Source organism: Lissotriton helveticus, chromosome 2_1 (genome assembly GCF_964261635.1).
Source record: "Lissotriton helveticus chromosome 2_1, aLisHel1.1, whole genome shotgun sequence".
Taxonomy (NCBI): Eukaryota; Metazoa; Chordata; class Amphibia; order Caudata; family Salamandridae; genus Lissotriton; species Lissotriton helveticus.
Window position 1 is genome coordinate 1911597792 of NC_136059.1, and position 21310 is coordinate 1911619101.

At 45.3% G+C, this 21310-nt stretch overlaps 1 protein-coding gene across 1 annotated transcript in view; it reads left to right on the forward strand.

Moving 5' to 3' along the window:
- Positions 1-21310, forward strand: part of BBS7 (Bardet-Biedl syndrome 7) — a 388515-nt gene that overhangs the window by 35716 nt on the left and 331489 nt on the right. The window contains exon 2 of the mRNA XM_078676844.1: positions 20167-20232. Coding sequence (XP_078532970.1) covers positions 20167-20232 — 66 coding nt within the window. The remainder of the gene's footprint in view (positions 1-20166; positions 20233-21310) is intronic.

Below are 21310 nucleotides of genomic sequence, written 5' to 3' on the forward strand. Positions count from 1 at the left end.
AGTTTATCCTTAGCCGCCGCCGCCTTAGACCCATTAGGGAGCACCACATTCGCTATATGGGACTTGGCTGCTTTGACCCTCAGTCTCCTTGCTAAGAGCTTCCCAACCTTATCCCCTCCATCAAAATGTAACTGTTTCAAAGCCAAAAGGGAGCCTTCATCCCTATTCGTACGCAGCAGTCGTAATTGGCCCCGAAGATTCGCCAGGTGGCGTCTCGTCTTTAAGGTAGAGCCGTCCTGATCCTGTGCCTCCGCTACCTTCAGGTCCCTCACCAAGCCGTCCTCCACTGCCCTCCCTTCTCGTGCCCTCGCGATCACAAGAGACGTAATATGACCCCGTATTGTGGCCTTAAAGGCATCCCAGACCACCGGAAAAGGCGTCTCGGGCAAGTCGTTAATCTCAAAGTAGGAGGTAATGGCTTCACGAATGTCCTCAACATTCGCTGCATCGCGAAGGATGTGTGGTGGTAGATACCATTTCCGCTCCCGGGGGGGGCAGTCCCGCGGGTCCCGAATGAGCAGTTCCACATGTGCATGGTCCGAGATTGATATGTCGGACATCTCCACTTCCACTACATCCCGGAGAAGGTCATGAGACAGAAACATACAATCGATGCGAGAATAGGAGCGGTGGGCGCTCGAATAAAAGGAGTACTCCCGTTTGTCCGGGGAAAAATACCGCCACGCATCGAACAGCCCTAGGTCGCCGATCTGTTTGCGAAGCGCCAGGGACATTGCCCCAGCCCCACTAAAGGAGCCCTCGCTCCGGTCTATCTTTGGACACCACACCATATTCAAATCACCCCCAGGAATTAGCGAGGGGCTACCCTGAGGTATCTGATCTCGCAAGAGGTCACGGAGGAAGCGATCCTGCGCCTGATTGGGGGCATACACATTACACAATGTTAGACGGCGACGTCCCACCTCAACAGTCACCCTGAGAAAGCGGCCATCGCCACTTCGGAAGGGCCTACCTTCCCCCCGCCTGATGCCAGCCTTGCACATAATCGCCACCCCTGCAGTTTTCGTATCTGCCGCCGCCCAGTACTGGAGAGGGTATCTGGGGTGAGCCATGCGCCCGGTGTCAGCCTGTAGAAGGTGGGTCTCTTGCATGAAAACGATGTCTGGATTATGTCGCAGAAGGTAGTGCCAGATCTGCCTGCGCTTATTGGGTGAGTTAAGGCCCTTAACATTAAGGGACAGAATCTTTAGGGGGCCATTCACACTACTAGCCATGGCAGGGACCATCAGAAGTCGCTATCGGAACCATCCTCACTAATCTACACACCATCCACACGCCCCAGACAGAAATCCAGCATCCCCCTCTCCACCCCGCCACCCTCCGCTCCCTCCCAGGTCCCACATAGAAGAAAAGAGAAACAAGAAGGAAGAAAGAAAGGAAGAGAGAAAGAGCGAAGAACAGAAAACAAATACCAGGCAGCCGGACAGGCTGGATGTATGAACCAAATAAACACGGCCAACAGGGCCAGAGTTCTCTGTCCCCAGGATAGAGCATCCTACACCCGCAGGTTCGAACGCTCTTCGGGATGTCACTCCCCAGGGGACAGTTTAAGGGGGACATGGCTATCAGAACGCACCAGGAAGTACAGAGCTCCCACCGCCCCAGGCCCAGTGTGCAGGATCCAGGGGCACGGTAGACCCCCCTCCCCGCCACCCGACCTCAGGTCCGCAAAAGGAGACATGGGAACAGTGCATCAGGAGGAATGCAGCATGATTAGATCCATCGTCATGGCGCAGGAAGGCACGCCGTGGGAGAATGCCCTCCGGATTCAGTCTTGTTCTCCTCAAGAGCTCGGATGTGGGCAATAACGTCCTGTTTAGCTTGACTGTGAATGGGCTCCGCAGCAGGAGGAGTGCGCCGTCTTCTCGGTACCGTGGTCCAATCAGGTCCAGTCGGCGTCCTCTTACGGGACGAGGATCGAGAAGGGCTCTCCGGGGGAGAAGTCGAAATGCAGAGATGCCGCGCCGCCTCATTGTAGGATCTCAAAGCTCTGCGTTTACCCTCCCACTGGAAAATAAGCACGAAGGGGTGACCCCACTGGTAGGGAATGTTCATGCTCCGCAGCTTTTCCGTCACCGGGTGGAATGCGCGTCTGCGCTTCAACGTATTAGGCGCCAGATCCTGGAAGATTTTAATTTTGTGGCCCTTGTATTGGAGGTCAGGCTTGTCTCGCGCACATTTCCAAATCTCCTCTTTCTCCACAAAAAAGTGCACCCTGGTTAGGATGTCCGGTAAAAGGCCCGACCTCCCCGCAGGGGCTGCCACTCGATGCGCCCGATCAAGAGTGGGGGGCGACACGTCCTCATCTCCACGGACCTCATGAAGGAGCTGCGCCACGTAATCCATCACGTCCTTCCCCTCTTCTCCGAGCGGCACGCCACGGATACGGAGGTTGTTGCGCCGACCTCTGTTCTCCAAATCTTCCTGCTTGATCTGGAGCTCAATGTTCTGTTCCTCAAGGGCTATCAGGCGCAGCCACAGATGTTCCTGGTCTTCCGTGCGTGTGTCCATGGTCCTCTCCAGGCCATCAACTCGGTCCCCCAACTCCGTAACCTCCTTCTTGAGCTCAGTAACGCAGGAGTGCACCTCAGATCTCAGGGATCCTATCTCTGCCTTAAGGTCAGTCATAAAGGCGGCCATGAACGCCTGGGTAACCGGCGGGGAGTCCGCAGCCACTCGTGATGGGCCCTCCCCGGCCGCCGGCGCCCTCGTCTTGCCCCACATGGCTACTACAGTGTTGTCTTTAGGGGCCGCCGCCGGGTCGGCCCTGGCACCTTTATTAGTGCGCGCCATCGTCTCTAGCGACCGGAGGGACCACCTGCAGGCCACGATCCGCCGCTCCTCTGTGTTCACACAGCACCAGACGACGAGCAAAAGCAATAACAAGGGGGGGGGGCAGGCCCACTGGGATAGCGCATTAGCCAGGAGTATAGGGAGCAGGCCTACACCCCGGCCACCGGAGGGCCCAGAGTCCAGATCACCCGGCTCCCGCAGCAGCAGGACAACAGTGGGCCCCCACACCCCCTCCAAAACAGTCCAGGTAGCTCACCTTAGGCATGCAGTCTGGACCCACTGAGCAAGGGTACCTGGAGACGGTCTGTCCAGTTGCAGGGCGCTCCCTCCTCACCGTTCTCGCGGACAACGCTCACTTCAAGGGCTACCTCCGCAAGGACACCACGCACCGCAACTTCTCCGCATCAACAGAGCAGCGGACGCCTCGCACCACCGGGTCTCAGTGCTCCACCGCCTCACTGTCGCCGTGTTCGCCGTCGGGAGACTCCCGCTAAGGCCAGGTCAGCGCCGATGCAGGCAGAGGGCCACAAAGGGGGAACAGCACCAGGTCGCAGTCAGGACGATCCGCACGCAGCCACTCCGCCGCCGTGTCACTGCACACCCAGCGCTCGTCAGGATGCCAAGATGGCGGGCGCCGTCCGCTCCCGCTAGTGCCCCCAGGGCACCGCACACAGCAGGTCGCCGTCGGACCCCCAGCCACGGCGTGTCCCCCTCTCACCAATGCACAGCGGAGCGGGGTGGGATCACCCGGCGTTCGGCCCACCGCTCGGTCGGCAAGCAGCGAACCTCTGCCTCAGGGCAGCAAGATGGCGGGCTCCGGTCTCGCTGGGCACCCGGCCGGTCAGGAAAGCGCGGCCAAGACCCCTCCGCCTCGGGCTGTCCCGCGGGCACACAATCCAGGTACTTCCACCTCTCTGCGGGGGTCAGGGGAGCAGGTAGATGTCCGTCGGCGCCCACCGCACCACTCTCTCAGCAGGTAGCGAGCCGCCGCTGCAGGGCACCAAAATGGCGGAATGGCGGGCTCTGTCCGCGCCGAGTCGTCTGCCCGCACTGAGTGTCTCTCAAGGCACCACCGCTCCAGCACAGCCTGTGGACATACGATTTCAGCCGTCCACCTCTCAGGGGCACGGTGGGGAGAGGTCAGGCACCCCGGGAACCGCAATAATAGCGTATGTATAGGCCAGCAGTGGCGGGAGCTCCACAAGAGCACGTCCGCTCACATCGCCGCTCAAGCCACGCCCCCCCTTGTACGCTTTTTGATGGGGTTTTAAAACACTGAAATCTTGTATGCTGTTTTTTAAAGATTTGTCTTTTATGATTTTATCTGTAAAATCGAATAAAGATTATGAATTTGAATTTTGAAGGCGCTCGTTGCCTTTCATAATGTGTGTTCAGAAATCACAGACATGTTCTGGCTTGTATATGCTGACTGCACCAAGAGAATTAAGCATTACCCTGCTGCGTGCATAAGAAAATGTGCACTGGCGGCTACACCCTGGTGTGCATTTCATTCTGAGCCAAGGTGCCGAACAGAAGTTGTAGATATGCACATCCTTAACAATGTACCCCAGATGTCAATTTATCAATTTAGAGTACCTATTTGGCCCTGAGAAGTGCCGGTACTCTATCCATTACATGTAGTATAGCAGTACTGAGAAGTGCAGGCACTCTCTTTCAAATTAAAGAAGTGCATTTGCTCCGTACTGGACAGTACTTGCTCATTTAAAGCACTTGTTCTGATCAAAGAGAAGCTCTGCTAAATAAGATAACACAATGTTTCCCTATTATTGACACCACAAATACAGTAGAGCCACTAGTGGTTCCACACTTTTCAGAACCATGACCCACTTTTATACTGGCAAACTTTCGCGACCCACCTACCTTAATGGGAACGAGGAGGGGCGATCAGTGGATGTAACAAAAGCATCATATGGAAGTGTATTCTCATTTGCTAACAACACATTTTCCATTGAAATGGCCACTGACCTTGCACAGACATACAGTTTTACTGATAAAACGGTACAGTACACAAATGATAATGTGTGGAAATCTGGATTCTGTGAATATTTATAAGTGCATCGTCCGGTAAAGCGTCTTGTTTTGATCCTATCAAAATCTCCAGCACACTTCAGAATTAAAATTTTGATTCTTTTCATTTTACCTTTCCTTTCACACGCCATGTACTCCAACAGGATTGCCAAATCACTGTGAAGTCAAAGAAAGAAAAGTAAATACTAATCTACATGTAAAAGAATAAGCCGCAATTTATCAGAAGGAATAGCCGGTCTTTGAAGAGTACGCAAATGTGATAAGATAAACACAGAATTTAAAGGCTTCTTTATTTATTGCTGAGACTTTCGCAACGGACCAAAAATGGGCTTACGCCCCACAGTTTGAACTCACTGCCCTAGAGCATCGGACGGATGGGTGAGATAAAGTATCTGACTGGGTTAGAAGCATCAAAGGGAACCACTAGAATCATTGTAGTACCAAACCAGCAGACCTTTATGGAGAGCCTTGGCCTTTGACTATCACACTGCCCCAGTAAAATGTAACCTACGATGTTGCTCTTGCTGAACAAATCTCACATAATTTTTCACTGCTTTTGGATACCGCTCACTATCAACCCAGGCACCTGAGGTTGCCCTTCTTATAGAATCCGAACGCTTGGTTATTTTATTTGTGGCAGGGACCTGGATGAGGAATTCCTCAGGCCCTAATAATGCCAGTGCAGTTCCTGAAAATTACTGTCCTATTAGACTATGTAGATCTAATCAAGTTAGGTGTAGGTTGGCTGTTATTTTCTGATCTCATCTTCAAATCAAACCAGCTATTTCCCCTTCCTTGTATGACATCAGGCTGTTAATAGTGCTGAGTTGCTCCTCTTCACCCTTTCTTTCTCTATCTTTTACATACTTATTTTCTGTGTGTTTTAATTTGTTATCCCCCAAGCAACTGTTATCACTCAGCGTGATGGTTTAATTGCCCTCTTCTAGTTACATCTTCCAACATTTTGTTGTTAAGACACTTCAATCTTTAATATGAAGCCACATCAATATTAACACTATTGATCTATGTAATTCACCTGCATCTTAGGTTTGAGGCAGCTGGTGGCATCTCCCACTCATAAGAAAGGACATTTGGCTGATGTCATTTTTACTGCTTTAGACATTATCATAGTTAAAGCCCACATGGTCTGTCCTTGGACTGATCACTTTGAGGGTGACATTTATGATGGCTTTTAAGCTTCCTGTTAAGCCCTCCGTTTAGCGCTCAACTAAAGCAGGTCGGGCTGTGTCCAAATTCACTACAGGGTCGTCCATGGAACTAGGTTTAAAATAGCTCCCTCATCCACAAGTTAATGCCCAGGTAATATCTCTAAATGCATTACATTTATATGTTTGGATGAGCAAAACACTGGATGCATATCCCCTCTTTAGCGAAACTAAAATTAAAAGAAATTCCCTGACCTCCCCGTGGTATATTGCTGACTTAACTAGTGCTGAAAGCCAGTACAAAGCCACCAAGAAGCAATGGAGAGCCGATTACAGGGCTGAGATTAAGTAGGAGTATATGGCTGAAAAGAAAGGAAAAAGGAAAAGCTGTAGGAATTCAAAGAAAGGGAATTTTCCAGACAAAATTTTACCTAATAATACTCCTACATAATTTTTTGAATAATGATTGGTTTTCTTCAGTCTACATGCAATAACATTCAAGCCCAGGTTCCATAGATTTATCTGCGTCAATTTCAAATTACTTTTGTGGAAAAATAAACAAGATTACCAAGGAATTTGCTCTGAATTAAATTGAAGTAGCGATTGAGGAGGTTCTCAGTTTAGCTGTCTTTACTACGACGGCAGAGGTTACACTAACCAATTTTAAGCTTCTTAAAATTAATGATGCTTACAATGTAGTAGTCTTGACCAAGTCTAGATCTCCACTCGACCCTTTCCCTGCTTTTTGATTCCATACGGCTGCATGCTGGCTTGCACTACTCGTTAGTAGGTTCTGCAGTGCCTCACTGGAACATGCCACTGTTCCGCAAAGCTGGAAGGACTTGTGTCATTGTTGAAAAAGCCCTCCGCTAACCCGCAACAGTGGAACAGTTATCGTCCAATGTCGCTGCTCCTGTTTTCACTCAAGGTGCTTGAAAGAAAGGTCAAATGACACTCACTCATTGTGTTAAGGCGAATAGGATCTGGATCCTACCGAGATAGGGTTTCTGGCCTGAAACTGCAATGTTATTGGCTTTGAATGAAATGTGCTCCTTCCTTTATAATGGATATAATGTGGCACTGATCTCAGTGGAGCCTTCAATACTGCCTCTCACTCAGTGCTGCTACGAAGGCTTTGGGACATTGGAATTGGTAGGGTGGTTCTGCAGTGGTTCAGTTATTTTGTCACTGGACACTGCACTCAATCTGTGACCCTTTTACCATTCGTTTTCTTCCATCAGTGATGTTCCGTGTGGTGGTCTGCATCGCTCATCATTGAGCCCTACTTTATTTAATATATATGGTTCACCGCTTCTAGCCTTGTCATCGTGGTCTGACCAGAATATGTTTTACTGACAACATACAATTAGTAATCTTGGTGACAGATACATCAGTGGTTGCAGAGAATCTAAGAGCTGGCCTCTCCACTGTGACTAACTGGAGGCCAACCAGTTCTCTTATGGTAAATGGGTATAAGATGGAAATTCACAGGTTCGACCCCGCCACCCCACCCCACCCCTGTCTACAAAAAATCTTTAAAATGTTGCCGGTCCTAAAGGTCTAGTGACATGCTTTATTTACTGGACCTAACTGAAATACACTTCACCATGTTTTGACAATATATATATATATACACATATATATATATATATTCACCCAAACACCTTCCCAGGGATAGGAAAGTAAGTAGCCGCACACCACGATGAAGCTTACATCTTTTTAATCAAAAGGCAGTCAGTAGTCCTAACATGTTTCGTTCGTTCTTCGTGAACTTAGTCAAAGGGTTGCGCCGCTGCCATTCAAACCAGGTATGACCAGGAACTACATCACTTCTTTCTTTATCGATTGTCCAGTGGGCGTTACACTCCCTCACTAGGTTTTGTGGTCAATGTAGTTTCTTTTTAGTATAATTGTTTTTTTACCCTCCAATGGGTTTATGTCTCATACCTGCTACTTGATGTAAAGTCCATCGTGTCCCAGACAATCCATTTTCGAGATTCTCCAGGAACCAATACCCAAGACAGTCTTCGGCGGCACCCGCCTGTCCTGTTGCTTGCGCATTCCCAAAACTCCGGTTCAATTATGGGCAGGCTATGGCGCTCTTGTGGCGGTGCGTCGCATACGGCTGAACCACGCCGTTTAATATTCACCCATACACCTTCCCAGGGATAGGAAAGTAAGTAGCCGCACACCACGATGTAGCTTACATCTTTTTTATCCAAAAGGCATATCTGGAGCTTTAATATATATATATATATATATATATATATATATATATATATATATATATATATTAAAGCTCCAGGTACACCGGTATCGTGGGTCACTCTTGGTGTCGGGTGCCGTGAAGCGCAGCGGTGTACCACGTTTTCAAATTGCAGCTCCAGTCCTCCTTACCCATACCCAGCCGGGCCGGGAACGAAGACACAGCACTCACGGGCTCAAGTAATGCAGCAAAGTTTTTATTCAAGCAAACGCGTTTCGGGACAGCGTCCCTTCGTCAGTGGTTCAATAATGAGGAATGCGGCACCATTTAAAAAAAAAAAAAAATTGGTCACAAAAATGAAAGACGGACTGTTCGCGACCAGAATAAGGTAGCGCCATCTTGGAGTGTCTAAAACGAGCTTTAATCTTTTCTACGTGGATGCACCGCCGCCATCTGCGAACGAGAAGGGGAAGAGTGATTCTCCGCTGTTTGCAGGAGAGAATCTGGGAGGAGAGCTTTCGAACCGGATTTAAAAGGAGACGTACCATTGCATAGGGAGAGGTCGGAAGAGAGACAGCGTTCTGCGACGAGAAAAGCGGTAAGCCAGCACTCAAGGATCTCTTCCTATTTACTGTCCGGCATCCTAGAACTGTAAATTAATTGGCGGTGTGTCGAGGGCACATTTAATAGAAGCAGCAACAAGAGGAGGAAGGTGAGGTTCCGGGATCGGACCGCCTAACTCTACTAAGCATCATAAAATGTTCAATATGAGTGAGCGCAGAGACGCAGCGGGGGACATGTTTAAAAATAAAAACCCAGACATAACGAAACTACCATCTAAAGTGACTGTGGAGGTCAAAAGTACCTTGGTTACACAATTCCAAAAACTAGAGAAGCTCTATGAAAGAGAACTCCGGAAGTGGTGGGAGGGGACATCACTTCAGGGTTATATCGAAGTACAGCGAGTGCCCAGGGGATTGCGAATATTCACCGTCCCTGCTTATGAGAATCCCGACCCCCTCCTGCTGGAAGCATGGGCCGCCCACATTGCCCTATCCTGCAAAGGAATGCTGGAAATCCTAGTGCAATTTGCATGGAGTGACCGGGATAAGACGGTCAAGGAAATTGAGGCAATAGAAGAAGAACTACTTAAGAATCCAGACAAGGATGAACAAGAACAATTACGTACGGCCATGAAAAAGAGACTACAAAAATATGAGTTGAAGATCAAAATGAGGAAGCAGGAGAAATTTGATCGGGACGAGCGTGATTACGCGATGGGCAGAGTACTAACCTTTGCCAAGAGATATGACCAGCCACGAAAAGACTTGGCAAAGAAAAATCTAATGCCAGTAGCCCACCTGAACCAAGAATAGAAACCTCTGACTCTGATGTAAATGCGAGTGAATTTTCTGGGGATGAAGCGGCATGCCCTTCTGTTTTACCAACGAAGACTCCTTTTCATCAGGAGTTCAATGTCATCAGGCACAGTTGGTTAAGGGATGGAAAAAACAAGCCACCGGACGAGGCAGACAAACAAGACGAGGTGGCTGGAAAAGGAAGAGGCAAAGGAAAGAGCAGTACAGCCTCACGAACAACAAGAAGCAGGAGAGGAAACAGATGGTGAGACAAAGTGATCCCTTAACTATTGTCAATCTATCGAAAAGAGTTCTATCCCCGTGTGAAGAGTCTGTTTTAAAACTGGGACTTACTTTTTGCCCGAATGTGCACATGGAATACACCCAAACAAGGATCGACCTCTATAAATTTATTAGGAAGATCAAGTTGCACAAATATTTTAAAGTGAAGCCTACAGCTAAAGAGGTCAAATATCTACGTAGCAATAAGAAGGGGACTGATCTTTTAAGTGTCAATGATTTAACGGCATGTGAGCTCTTAGAAAATCTGCGGCAAGGCAATGAATGTGAGATGAGTGCTTCCAATAACACTCTCACTCAGAGACTAGCAAATGTTGATGCTGACCAGGAGGCTCTGAATAGTGGTTTCAAATTACCTTCCAAATTTGTGCCACAAACTACAACGGATGCCATTGATACATTCTCTGACGCTGTCATCAGGGATCTGATGTCCATGAGAACAACGAATATAAGGTCAACAGATGACTTTAACATCACAAAACAACAAAGGATGGTGATAAGAACATTGGCAGACGACAAGTCTATCATTTGCAAACCCTCCGATAAAGGGGGCAATATCGTGATTATGTCGCGTGAGAATTATGTGGAGGAAGCCATGCGCCAGTTACAGGATGTACACTGTTACGCACAGATTGACAAGAAGGAATACTTGACAAGCATTGAAACTTTACATGAACTTTTGAGGAAGTGGCATTGCAAACAGATGTTAGAACTAGAAGAGTACTTATTTTTGAAAACCACCAACCCTATCGTACCCACGTTCTACCATCTGCCAAAAGTTCATAAGAACATTGACAAACCCCCAGGGAGACCAATCATTTCCTCCATTGGAGGACTGACAGAAAACCTTTCCAAATTTTTAGACCACTATCTCTTCGAATTTGTCTTAGAATTGAAGTCTTATATTCGAGATACCACAGACTTCATTGAGAAAATTGAAAGTCTGATGTGGCAACCAACTTATGTGATGGCAACCCTTGACATAACGAGCCTATACACATGCATAGAGCATGGACAAGGACTTAAGGCTATTGATTATTTCCTGAGGAAGAGGTCACTAAAATTCGCAATGCATAACAAAATGTTACTTGAATTAGTCAACTTTTGTTTGAATAATAACATCTTTCTTTTTCAGGAGGTCTTGTACAGACAAATGGCGGGCACAGCTATGGGTTCCTGCTTCGCCCCCAGCTACGCGAATTTATTTGTGTGCTGGTGGGAGGAGCAGGAAGCCTGGGGCCCTGCAAACGCCACATGGAACAGCAAAGTGGTGACCTGGTACAGGTACATTGATGACCTGTTCCTGGTATGGGATGGGTCCATTGATGAGGTACAAGAATATGTCGGGGTGTTAAACCATAATGATTGCAACCTTAGGTTCACGGGGGATGTGAGTAATTCACAAGTTAACTACTTGGATCTACAGGTAACAATAAAGGAAGGGAAAATCTCTACTTCTCTTTACCGCAAACCAACAGCTGGGAATAGTGTCCTGTTTGCAACAAGTAGTCACCCGCGTAAACTGGTCAACAGCATCCCCTATGGGGAGTTTCTTAGGTTGAAACGAAACTGCACTCATGAGGAAGACTTCAACTTAGCAGTTACTGAAAGTATGGACAGATTTGTAGAGAGGAGGTACAAACCGAACCTTTTACTTGATACTCTGAGCTGCGTGAAGAAATTGCCACGCCATGTATTGTTCGAAAAGAAAGAAAGACCTATTGTAGAGGGGAAGTTTCGCATGGTAACCACCTTTTCGGCGAACTCCTCTAAACTTAGAGCAATCATGATCCAACACTGGCATATCCTGAAGACAGACCATATTGTGGGGGTCAGATATACCTGCAACCCCACAACTTACCTTCAGGAAGGCAAGATCCTTAAGAGATCATATGGTCCATAGCCACCTGGAGCCAATACGTAACACAAAAGGTACGTTAAAGGAGGCAAAGGGTTTCTTCCCCTGTGGGAAGTGTAAAGCCTGCACTTTCAGTAAACGCACATTAACTTATCAAGTGAGAGGGTGTCGAGGTGGAAGGAAGATCAGCAAGTTCATGTCCTGCCAGACAGACCATGCGGTTTATTGCCTTATGTGTCCCTGCCAATTAAAATATATTGGCAGCACAACCAACCCTGTAAAACTGAGAGTCTTAGAGCATATGAGAGCGATTATGAACAAAGATTTCACCTACCCTGTCGCTCGACATTTTGCGATTAAGCACAACCGCAACAGAGACCTTTTGAGGTTTTTCTGTCTAGACTGTGTCCCGGAAAGTCCAAGGGGAGGGAACAGACTTTTGACTCTCAGGAGACTTGCATCTCGTTACATTGTTGACCTTGAAACTAAGGCACCAGGAGGTCTTAATATGGAGGAGGAAATGGCAACTCATTTGGGATGATATATTCTCTCTTTGTTAAAACTGAGAAGCATATGAAATTGATGATGTGATTTTTGGAATGATGTAAGATGAAATTAGCAATGACACAGAAAAATGTTGATAAGTTGTGGTGGGTGGTGGGTATCTATGTCTGTGAGGTTTTGAACATGTGACGGCTTAACCAAAATAATGGGATTTGAGGGTGTCCTCTGAGAGGGACGAAGCATGTGTGACTCCATGCAGCCGTTTGGCTGCAATTGCCGATCCACGGCAAGATTGAACCTTGATTAGGTTTCACAAAATATAACCAATGTTGTGGTTTGTAGACTGTGACTGTCATTATGACATCTATATATCGAGCTCACACTGCTGAGCCCAATCGAGAGAACACACCTCAAGACACACAATATATGAGGGAGTTGTGCTAGGACCATAATTTTAGAGTCGTGCTTGCCGATACACGGCGAAATGTCTTGTCAAAATTTAAAAACTGAAAGCAATCTCGTTTGAATTGTACACTCAAATGTGGGCATTCAAGCCGTTTAGACACTCCGAGATGGCGCTAGCTTATTGTGGTCGCGAACAGTCCGTCTTTCATTTTTGTGACCAATTTTGTTTTTTTTTATAATGGTGCCGCGTTCCTCATTATTGAACCACTGACGAAGGGACGCTGTCCCGAAACGCGTTTGCTTGAATAAAAACTTTGCTGCATTACTTGAGCCCGTGAGTGCTGTGTCTTCGTTCCCGGCCCGGCTGGGTATGGGTAAGGAGGACTGGAGCTGCAATATATATATATATATATATGTATATATATGTGTATTTTAACATCATAGTAGTCTTGTCATCCCAATTATATGCTTTCCTAAACTGTAGGCCATACCAGGAAACGGCAAAAGTGAACTTTACACTAGTTTTTCACTATGCTTATGCAAACCTTCAAAGAGGTCAGGGCAAGGTTAAGAAAAGATTTACAGCAGTCTCTATGCAGTTATTATGATTTTCTATTGATCAACAAATCTAATTACCCTGTGTACTGACCTAGATCAACGGATTGGAATGCAGTCCGAGCGATTGCAGTGGCTGTGATTAATTCGAGCATTCCATCTATCGCCTTGTTGTTTTTGCATTTGTATATAATTTAAGGCATGCGTATGATATAGAAAGTATTTTACAAGCAGGGTCCTCCTCAGTAAGAGCAGTAAAATATAATGAGGGTTTGCATAGAGTTGTAAACTGTTATGGGTAGCAAGATAAAGAAGTGGAACGTTAGTAGGGGTGGGTAAATGATTCCACTCTGGCGGAGTTTGCAGAGTTTTGCCCGCTCTGCATTGCACTTGGTTTCAGAGTTCCAGCAAAACTCCACCAGGCAACGTGTGGCAGAATTTTTTCTTGCACGCAGGTTACCAATGTTAAGTTGGCAAGCATAGGTGAGAATTTGCGTCCCTACCATGACTTTCGGGCACCAGAACGCCTCCCAGTGAGATTTCTCAACTCTGGCAGTCCCGACCGTTCGTGTTGAGAAAGCTGCCACCTGAGTAGAAAATCTACTTGAGCAACAGAAAGAAGCAGCGCCCGATGGCACGTTCCGAGGTGCCATTCACAATTATTTTACAGCATAGAACAAGCTCATGTCGATAAAAATCAGCGCAAACAACACAATGTGCCGAATTCCACTCACTCACGGAACTCCGCGGAATCTGCTGACTGAAACTCTGCAAATTCTGCCCAGCCGTAAACGTTAGTAGCAAGATATATTGTTGGTAGGTTGTATAGATAATGGGTTGTTATATTGCTGATAGTGATGTAAAAAGGTACCACTGTTATGAAGAACGTATTGTATAATGAATGGGCTGTTTAATAGCAATGAGCATGTTTATAAAATGGACATGTGTTATAAGATTGTCAGTATAACAAACATATTATATTGCTGAATAAAGAAACTTGAAAGTCCGACTAGTCGAATTAGCAAATGGTTGTGTGTATTAAGAAATGTAAATGAGTTGTGTTAATATATGAAGTCATTCACGAGGAAAGAGATGTATATTGATGACTTAGCAGTTGGTAAAGAGTAGATGTTGCATATTTACCATTGTGTGCTTAACAAAGTCATGGTTGTTTCCTCCTGCACATTATGGGGGAAAGTCCACATATCATTGTGTATCAGAATCGCTAGATGTGTCCTCTGTGTATTTTAACCCCTCCCTACTTTTAAAATTGCAGACTTATTATGGCTAATAGCTCTCACTTTCCTTTTCTGTCACCATTTCTTTACTGTGTGGTCTTTATTTTTAATCCATTTTCTGCTTCATCGTATTAATATTTTATGCCTCATTGTACTATTATTATTATTATTCAGTTATAGCTTTTATTTCACAGTCCTTTTACTTTGCAGCAGTTATTCAGACAATAAATCTGTTTGCAAATCCCTGCTACAGTTCACTATGTATAATATGTAATAACACAATTTGTATGGAATTTAGGGGCTAACAAATGATTGGTTTATAATTAAAATCAGTTTGCACTTAAATTAATCCTTTTATGTATTTAATGGGGAATTCTTTGCCATTTCAGTTTCAGTAAAATTGTGATATGTTCCTTGAAATAGAAAGTTGTCAATACTGGAATATGGAGTTTCAAAGCGCTTCTGTGTTATTTTAAATTGTACACATGTTATAGCATGCCATGTGGCCCCTTTCATATTAGAATTGTACTGTCGAAGTCCATTGATTTTATTCTATTGAATAAGATGTATATGGCTTCTTAGTATAAAATAGTATCCTTCTGGGTACTTTTGGGCATCTGTTGAGCCGAATATTGTTCAGCCATGATGTCCAACCACTGACAGGCCTCATACCTTTTTATAAGCTAGAATGTTAGACTTCTGTAATCATTGCACAACTCTTGTTCTGATTGCATGACCCCAATCACTCCAATGGGCTCATGGTTGGCGATGGGACGGGAACTGCAGAAAAATATCTCTCCTGCTGTTCATTAACTGCTTTGGCTCCAACTGGAAAATCATGTGGAATTTCAGACCTTGCTCCAGATTCACATTGTACACCTATGTTCTTCATAGATGCACAAGTAACTGCATTTGCAAGTGAAAAATCCTATTATGATTTAGAGAATCGGGAGCAGTTGGATTTTGCCCTTGGAGATGGAATTTGCTCCCACAGTTTGGTAGAATGTCCTTGTGAGCTAAATTGACATGAGCTGTAGCTGTAGGAGTTTCTGCGTGGATCCATCGAAACAAGTAGGTTATTACACACAAATTCACAAGTTTGTGGGTTTTTACAGTTGCAGGTTTTAACTCACCCTAAGACTATTATGTTCCCAGGGAGAAACAAAAAATACAGTCACGATTCAACATGTGAAAATCAGCACCTGTTAATTTCCATATATGACAAAACGTTGTGAATGTGAGTACTGCTGTGAATTTTCAACCATTGTAGATTCTCTGGTGTACTCCATAAACTCTGCGAATTCATTAAAAGTTAAAAATGTACTCCAACCGTAGACATAACCAAATGGGGGAATATTGCTAACATGTTCCCTTAGGGTTTTATAAATTAAGCCGGGTCTGTGGCCTGGTAGACTAACGCATCAACTATAGGGATCTGTGTTTGACATCATGGTCACGGTTTAAATCCTGGCAGGCCCACCCAGCCTTTCATTCTTCTGAGGTATGTTGCTAAAATGAGATCTATTACTTTGGGTTTTTTCCAGCACCAAGATTCGCTTAAAGGTGAACATGTGCTATGCAAATGCACATAACGCCATGTTAGCTCCCTTTGTTTGGCACATATAGCCTGTTGTCATACTGCACTCACTTTCTTTCCTAGCAGTTCTGCTATGTTTTCCCTCGACACCATCCTATTCAAGTCGCAAGCGGCTCGTTACACTTCGAAGGACCCAAGAGTATCCTCCTGTGACAGAGCTGTCAAACAGAGCTCCCAAGTTATGGAATACACTTGCTATAGTGATCTTAGCTTCATGTAGCAAATGGAAACTTTTGTCTCTCCCAGATATATTAATTTTAACACATTTTGATTTCTGCTACTTTAACTCGCTGTGCAAAGAGACTGCTTGTCGTTTAAAAAATCTCCTAACCTTAACATCTAAGTTAACAATCTTATGCTTATCTCACCACTTATGCTCTGCAGTTATTTCATAGATTTACTGCCTTGTGTGTGAGAAAATATTCTTCCGCCTCTGAGACTTTCTACCCTTCCGTCTTGCCCTCAAAACATCCTATAGGTGTTTCAACAAATTACCCCCCCCCCCCCCCCAATAGTCTGCCCGGCATGCTATCTTCCTTAGCAGGAGAATAATAACTGAACCTGAAACTTCCCCCTGGGGAGTCCAGCAGCTCCTGGGCTCACCGTATGTTCCACAGGTGACGAGTGATCGCCAAAAACCTAAGACCAGGTCTGCGATGACAGTCCGCGTCGGCAGACAAGAAAAAACTGGAAGTTTGGTATATATTGTCGAAGCAATAGAAACAGCAGTGGAAGAACATGTAGGGCTTAATTGTGATTTGCTTAAGCTTGGTCATGTGGTACCTAGAGGGAAAGTGGGACTAGAAATAGGTTGAGGAGGTAATAACAGTTTTCCCCAAATAAGCTTTCTGCAGGCCCACTGTTGCATGTTAATATCAAGGGGTGCTTGCAAGTTGCTGCCTTTGAAAACGAACGTTCTTTACTTTCTGATGTCATGGGCACTGGCTGCATTGTCCTTGGTACCTTTGTTGTCTACGTCCATCTGTGAAGTAGTTTCACAGGTTTGGGGGATTGAGTAACTGGTGCAAGTGAACATACATGACCTTCATATGGCAGTATGCCTCCTTATGCTTGTTTTCGTTTAGCAGACCAGTGCTATATAGGCACTGAATGGCTGCCAACTTATTTAAAATATTGCCAGTCATTTCAGTGGTGTCGTGAGCCAACAGCAGTAAATCACCTCTTACTCTAAACAAGCATTTGCAATACAATCGGTCTCGCATTTGAGAGAGTTTGAGCTATTGGCATTATGAATGGCAATGCCTTTTATGTGTTTTGAAAACCTACAAGCTTCGCATAAACAAGCCCTTTGACCTTACGAGAAGCAAGGCTGGCAGTAAAAAGGTGCAGTTACTGCCAGCATTGCTTCTTGTAAGTAAGGACTATGTTTACGTACTGCTTGCAGGTTTTCAAAACGCATAAATAACAGGCATTGTCATTTACAATGCCAATAGCTCAAACTCTCATAAATGCGAGACTGATTGCATTACAAATGCTTGTTGAGTAGAGGTGCACTGAGAGAGCTTTGAGAAGTCTCCATACTGGTATAGTTGTGCACAGTGAAGAAAGTGGACTGTCTGAGTACTACAAATATCTAAGTATATCTGCGAGTGCCTCAGGACTGGGAAATAAGTGAATACTGCAGGTCAGGACAGAGGTGCATTATGAGAACTCGATGGGTGCTTCGCACAAGGAAGGCGGTATAGAGGGGCATTGCATGAACTCTGCTGATGTAAAAGCTCTAGAAACACCCACCCTATGCCCCTTATCTAGTTCTCTGCAACAATTACACACCGCCCCGCATTAAAGGCATGCTCAAGACATTGGTGCCCCTCAATTTAAAAAGCGTCACAGCCTTTCTTCAGAAGATTCGAAGCCCTACATGCGCAACCAACTGAAGGGCGCAGACAAAGTACAGCTAATGAACTGTCTCAGTTGCGGCCGAAAAATCACCTGCATGGCTGTGTATCGCTGTGAGTCTCCCCGCCACTCAACATGATGTTCGAGAACATTATTTATCAATTCACAAACAGACATTTTCTATTATCGACCAACCCATGTCCCCTTTTCAACCAGCATAACATCAAAAACATTCAAAACACGAGTAAATCGTCATACAAAATTGCACTCATTGCACGGCTCACTCAAAGGACATGCCCCAAACTCTTTCAAACCCACCATTATTATTTTATTTTTAAAATAATCAATTCAAGAGAATCTTTTAACCGTAAGCTGTAATGCAGCTGTAAGTGCTATACTACCACTTAACTCAGTAAAACTGGACACTACCCGAACGAGGGATTAGAGGCAAGTATTTGGGTAAGATCAGTGGGTGAGAACAGGAAGCCCTGGAATTGCCACGTTTGTGGCTCGATCACCACATAATTGCACAGCAAAGCAGTCGTCTCTACCAATAAGGGCATCATATAACTCTATGGACATCTTACATGTGACCTTGATTTGGATCTTCTGGTGGACTGGTGCCCAGGGTATAAATATCTGCTGGTTTGCGAAGAGTCTACAGCTCAACCGGAAGAGATTGAATTCACCCACACACTTCACTGGTACACTTTTGAACCACGGGTTCGCACCCATCAACTCTATGACTCCAGCCCACCCCAAATAAAGCAATCACTGAATATGCTTTTTAACGTCGTGATATTTGAGGGTAGACGAAAAGTGATGTAATCAATACATTAATAAAGAAAAGATAGTTACGGTGTGATTAGCGTTCCTTTAGAAAGCGCTCCATTGTCCCCACGCACCTCCAACAGCAGGTGAATTGCGTTTGAGGGGAAGGGTCTGCTCAGAGCCACACGCACGCGTGCTCCACCCTGTGCCTTGCCCCATTGTTGTTGTGGATTTGGCTTGGAGGGGGGCTGTGAGCTAAGCATTGGCTGCCCTTGAAGAGAGCGAGATCCTAGTGTGTGTCTTAAGGACTCCTCGTCCATCTGTGGCGAGGGACCTGTCGCACCCCCTTGCTTATGTGAATAAAAGTAAGGTGCACGGACGCTATTCTAAAAGCATGCTGCGCCGCAAAAATAAATAAATAAATATATATCTTTTTTGGGGGGTAAATTAAGTTTAATGATGGTGCAAGTCAGGCGAGCTGCGCATTTTAAAAAGACACTCGGGCACCATTGCTAACCTCCCATTTTTAGGAGAAGACACGCGGGTGCCATTACCGTTGTGCCGTTAAAAAAAGCATACAATGTTTCAGAAATAGAGTTGGGCGAGACGCGCACAACAAAGAAAAGTCACATGCCCACCATTGTTAAAGGGCAAGCATGCATGCGGCATTTCAAAAAAAGAAATCATTGCACACAGCGAGAAGGTGAGGAGGCTGCAAGTCGGAAGGGCTGCGAGTTGCTCCATGCATCGGCGGAGGCAGCGAAGGGGGGGCGGCCTGAGGGAGGTGCCGCATGTGAGGAGCAGTGTCTCAGGAGAGCGTGTGAGGCTAGCACAAGTTCCACGCCGCCCGTTTGTAGGTAACTCCTGCAAGCTGCATACACGAAGCGGCAGCTTGGTTGCCATGACAATAGAAAGCTATTGGCACAAGATAGCGTCAGACTGTCCACTGTCTGTACGTACGCGTGCATGTTTAGCTTTGGATGAATGGTGAGAACAGCCATCTTTGTCCATCCGTACTCGTGCATGTTTAGCTTTGGCTGAATTGATCGCAAAAGGCACGCGCATGGCGAGTGCACCGCATGCGCTGCTAACGCCAGGCGAGACCCAAAAAGCCATGCAGTGACATCTGAGGGATTTTTTTAAACAAATAGATCTGTAATGAGTATCTTGGCTGTTTAGATCCAATTTTTTGGTAAAAAGGACCACAGGCTTGTTGAGTAGACCTTGAGCATTTCTTCAAGAGCAACGCTGTGACCTGGTTCTTCTTTAGCACATAATAATGGGTCATTATTTGGTTAACTGGCTCTATACACATGATTGAATCATTGTCCACTTGTCAATAATACAAATGTTGAGTTTGAAATGTACAATTCTACATTTTTAAAATACTTTTCAGCGCTACCTGAGTGAGGCTCAAGTATAGTTAATTGTAAATGTATTGTATGACTGTGAATAATTTGTTATTTCAAAAATCTCTTTCCCCAGGTGGGTGTAACGTCTCAGAAAACTATGAAACTGTTACCTGCTTCTGGACGTCGAGCAACACAAAAGGTACTGGTATTTCCTATATAACCCGGCTGATTCCACAGCTAAATAATGTTTTGATGGGGAATCATGAATTTGTGCCATTATAGTAGGATTGTAAAGCACACAACTGGCTGAAATATTTTAGGTCTGGCGTTGGCCAAGACCTTTATTTTACCAAAATGATATATATAATATACCTACATAAAAGGCCTTTCGGGCACTTCTGTTCTTCCATTGGTCTGTTGTGTCATTCACATTTTATTTCCGTCCGATACAACATACAGCATGGGGCAATAGGTCAGCCTCCTTAAGGCACTGGTTAACTTCACATTGAGTGACTGCATTTTGCTCTCTCACAATGACCACATCCACACACAAGGTAGCTCCCTTCAGTGCCAGCATTTTTGTTTTTACTTTATGATTACTTTAGTATTGCCTTTGTGTTTAGAGCTTGAGGTGAGAGCTGGGGTATTTCCCAGCATAACAGATTGCGTCCATTTGAAATTGTTCTGAATTAAGTTTTCCTCTGTTTACTATGCATGCAGAACACCAACCGAAAGCTTCAATATTATATATGTGAATTCATAAGAGGACAATTCTTCAGAACACGTGTTTTTCTAGACTCAATTTCACCAATGTTCTTTAATAAACTTTGCTTAGGGGGAAAACTGGCCTTTTTCTTGTTTAAATTGCAGCACTTGTAATGCTTTAATTATTTCCTTCTTTTCTTGTTTTCTTTCCTTCATCTTTATTTCTTTTTTTTTTCTATCTTTATTTCTGTCTTTCTATCCTTTTTTTGGTTTCGTCTGCACAGCACTTGCGCTGTGCTTAAGAAATCTATTGCTTTTAATATAAACTTAAAAGGGACTTACATCCCTCCTCCTCTCTTTCCTGGCTTCTCATTGGTTCCTGTGCATGCCACTTACATTTCCTCCATTTCTATTGGCCGTAGCATATTTTCCTACATTTACCAATGCTTGTTCCTCATCTGCTTCTCTTATCAGTTTCCCACCGCCGAAATACTGTTGACATCCGCTTTGGTGGAACAGTATTTTCATAAAGTTTTGCCTTTTAATCTTGCAGCATATTTATATAACAATTT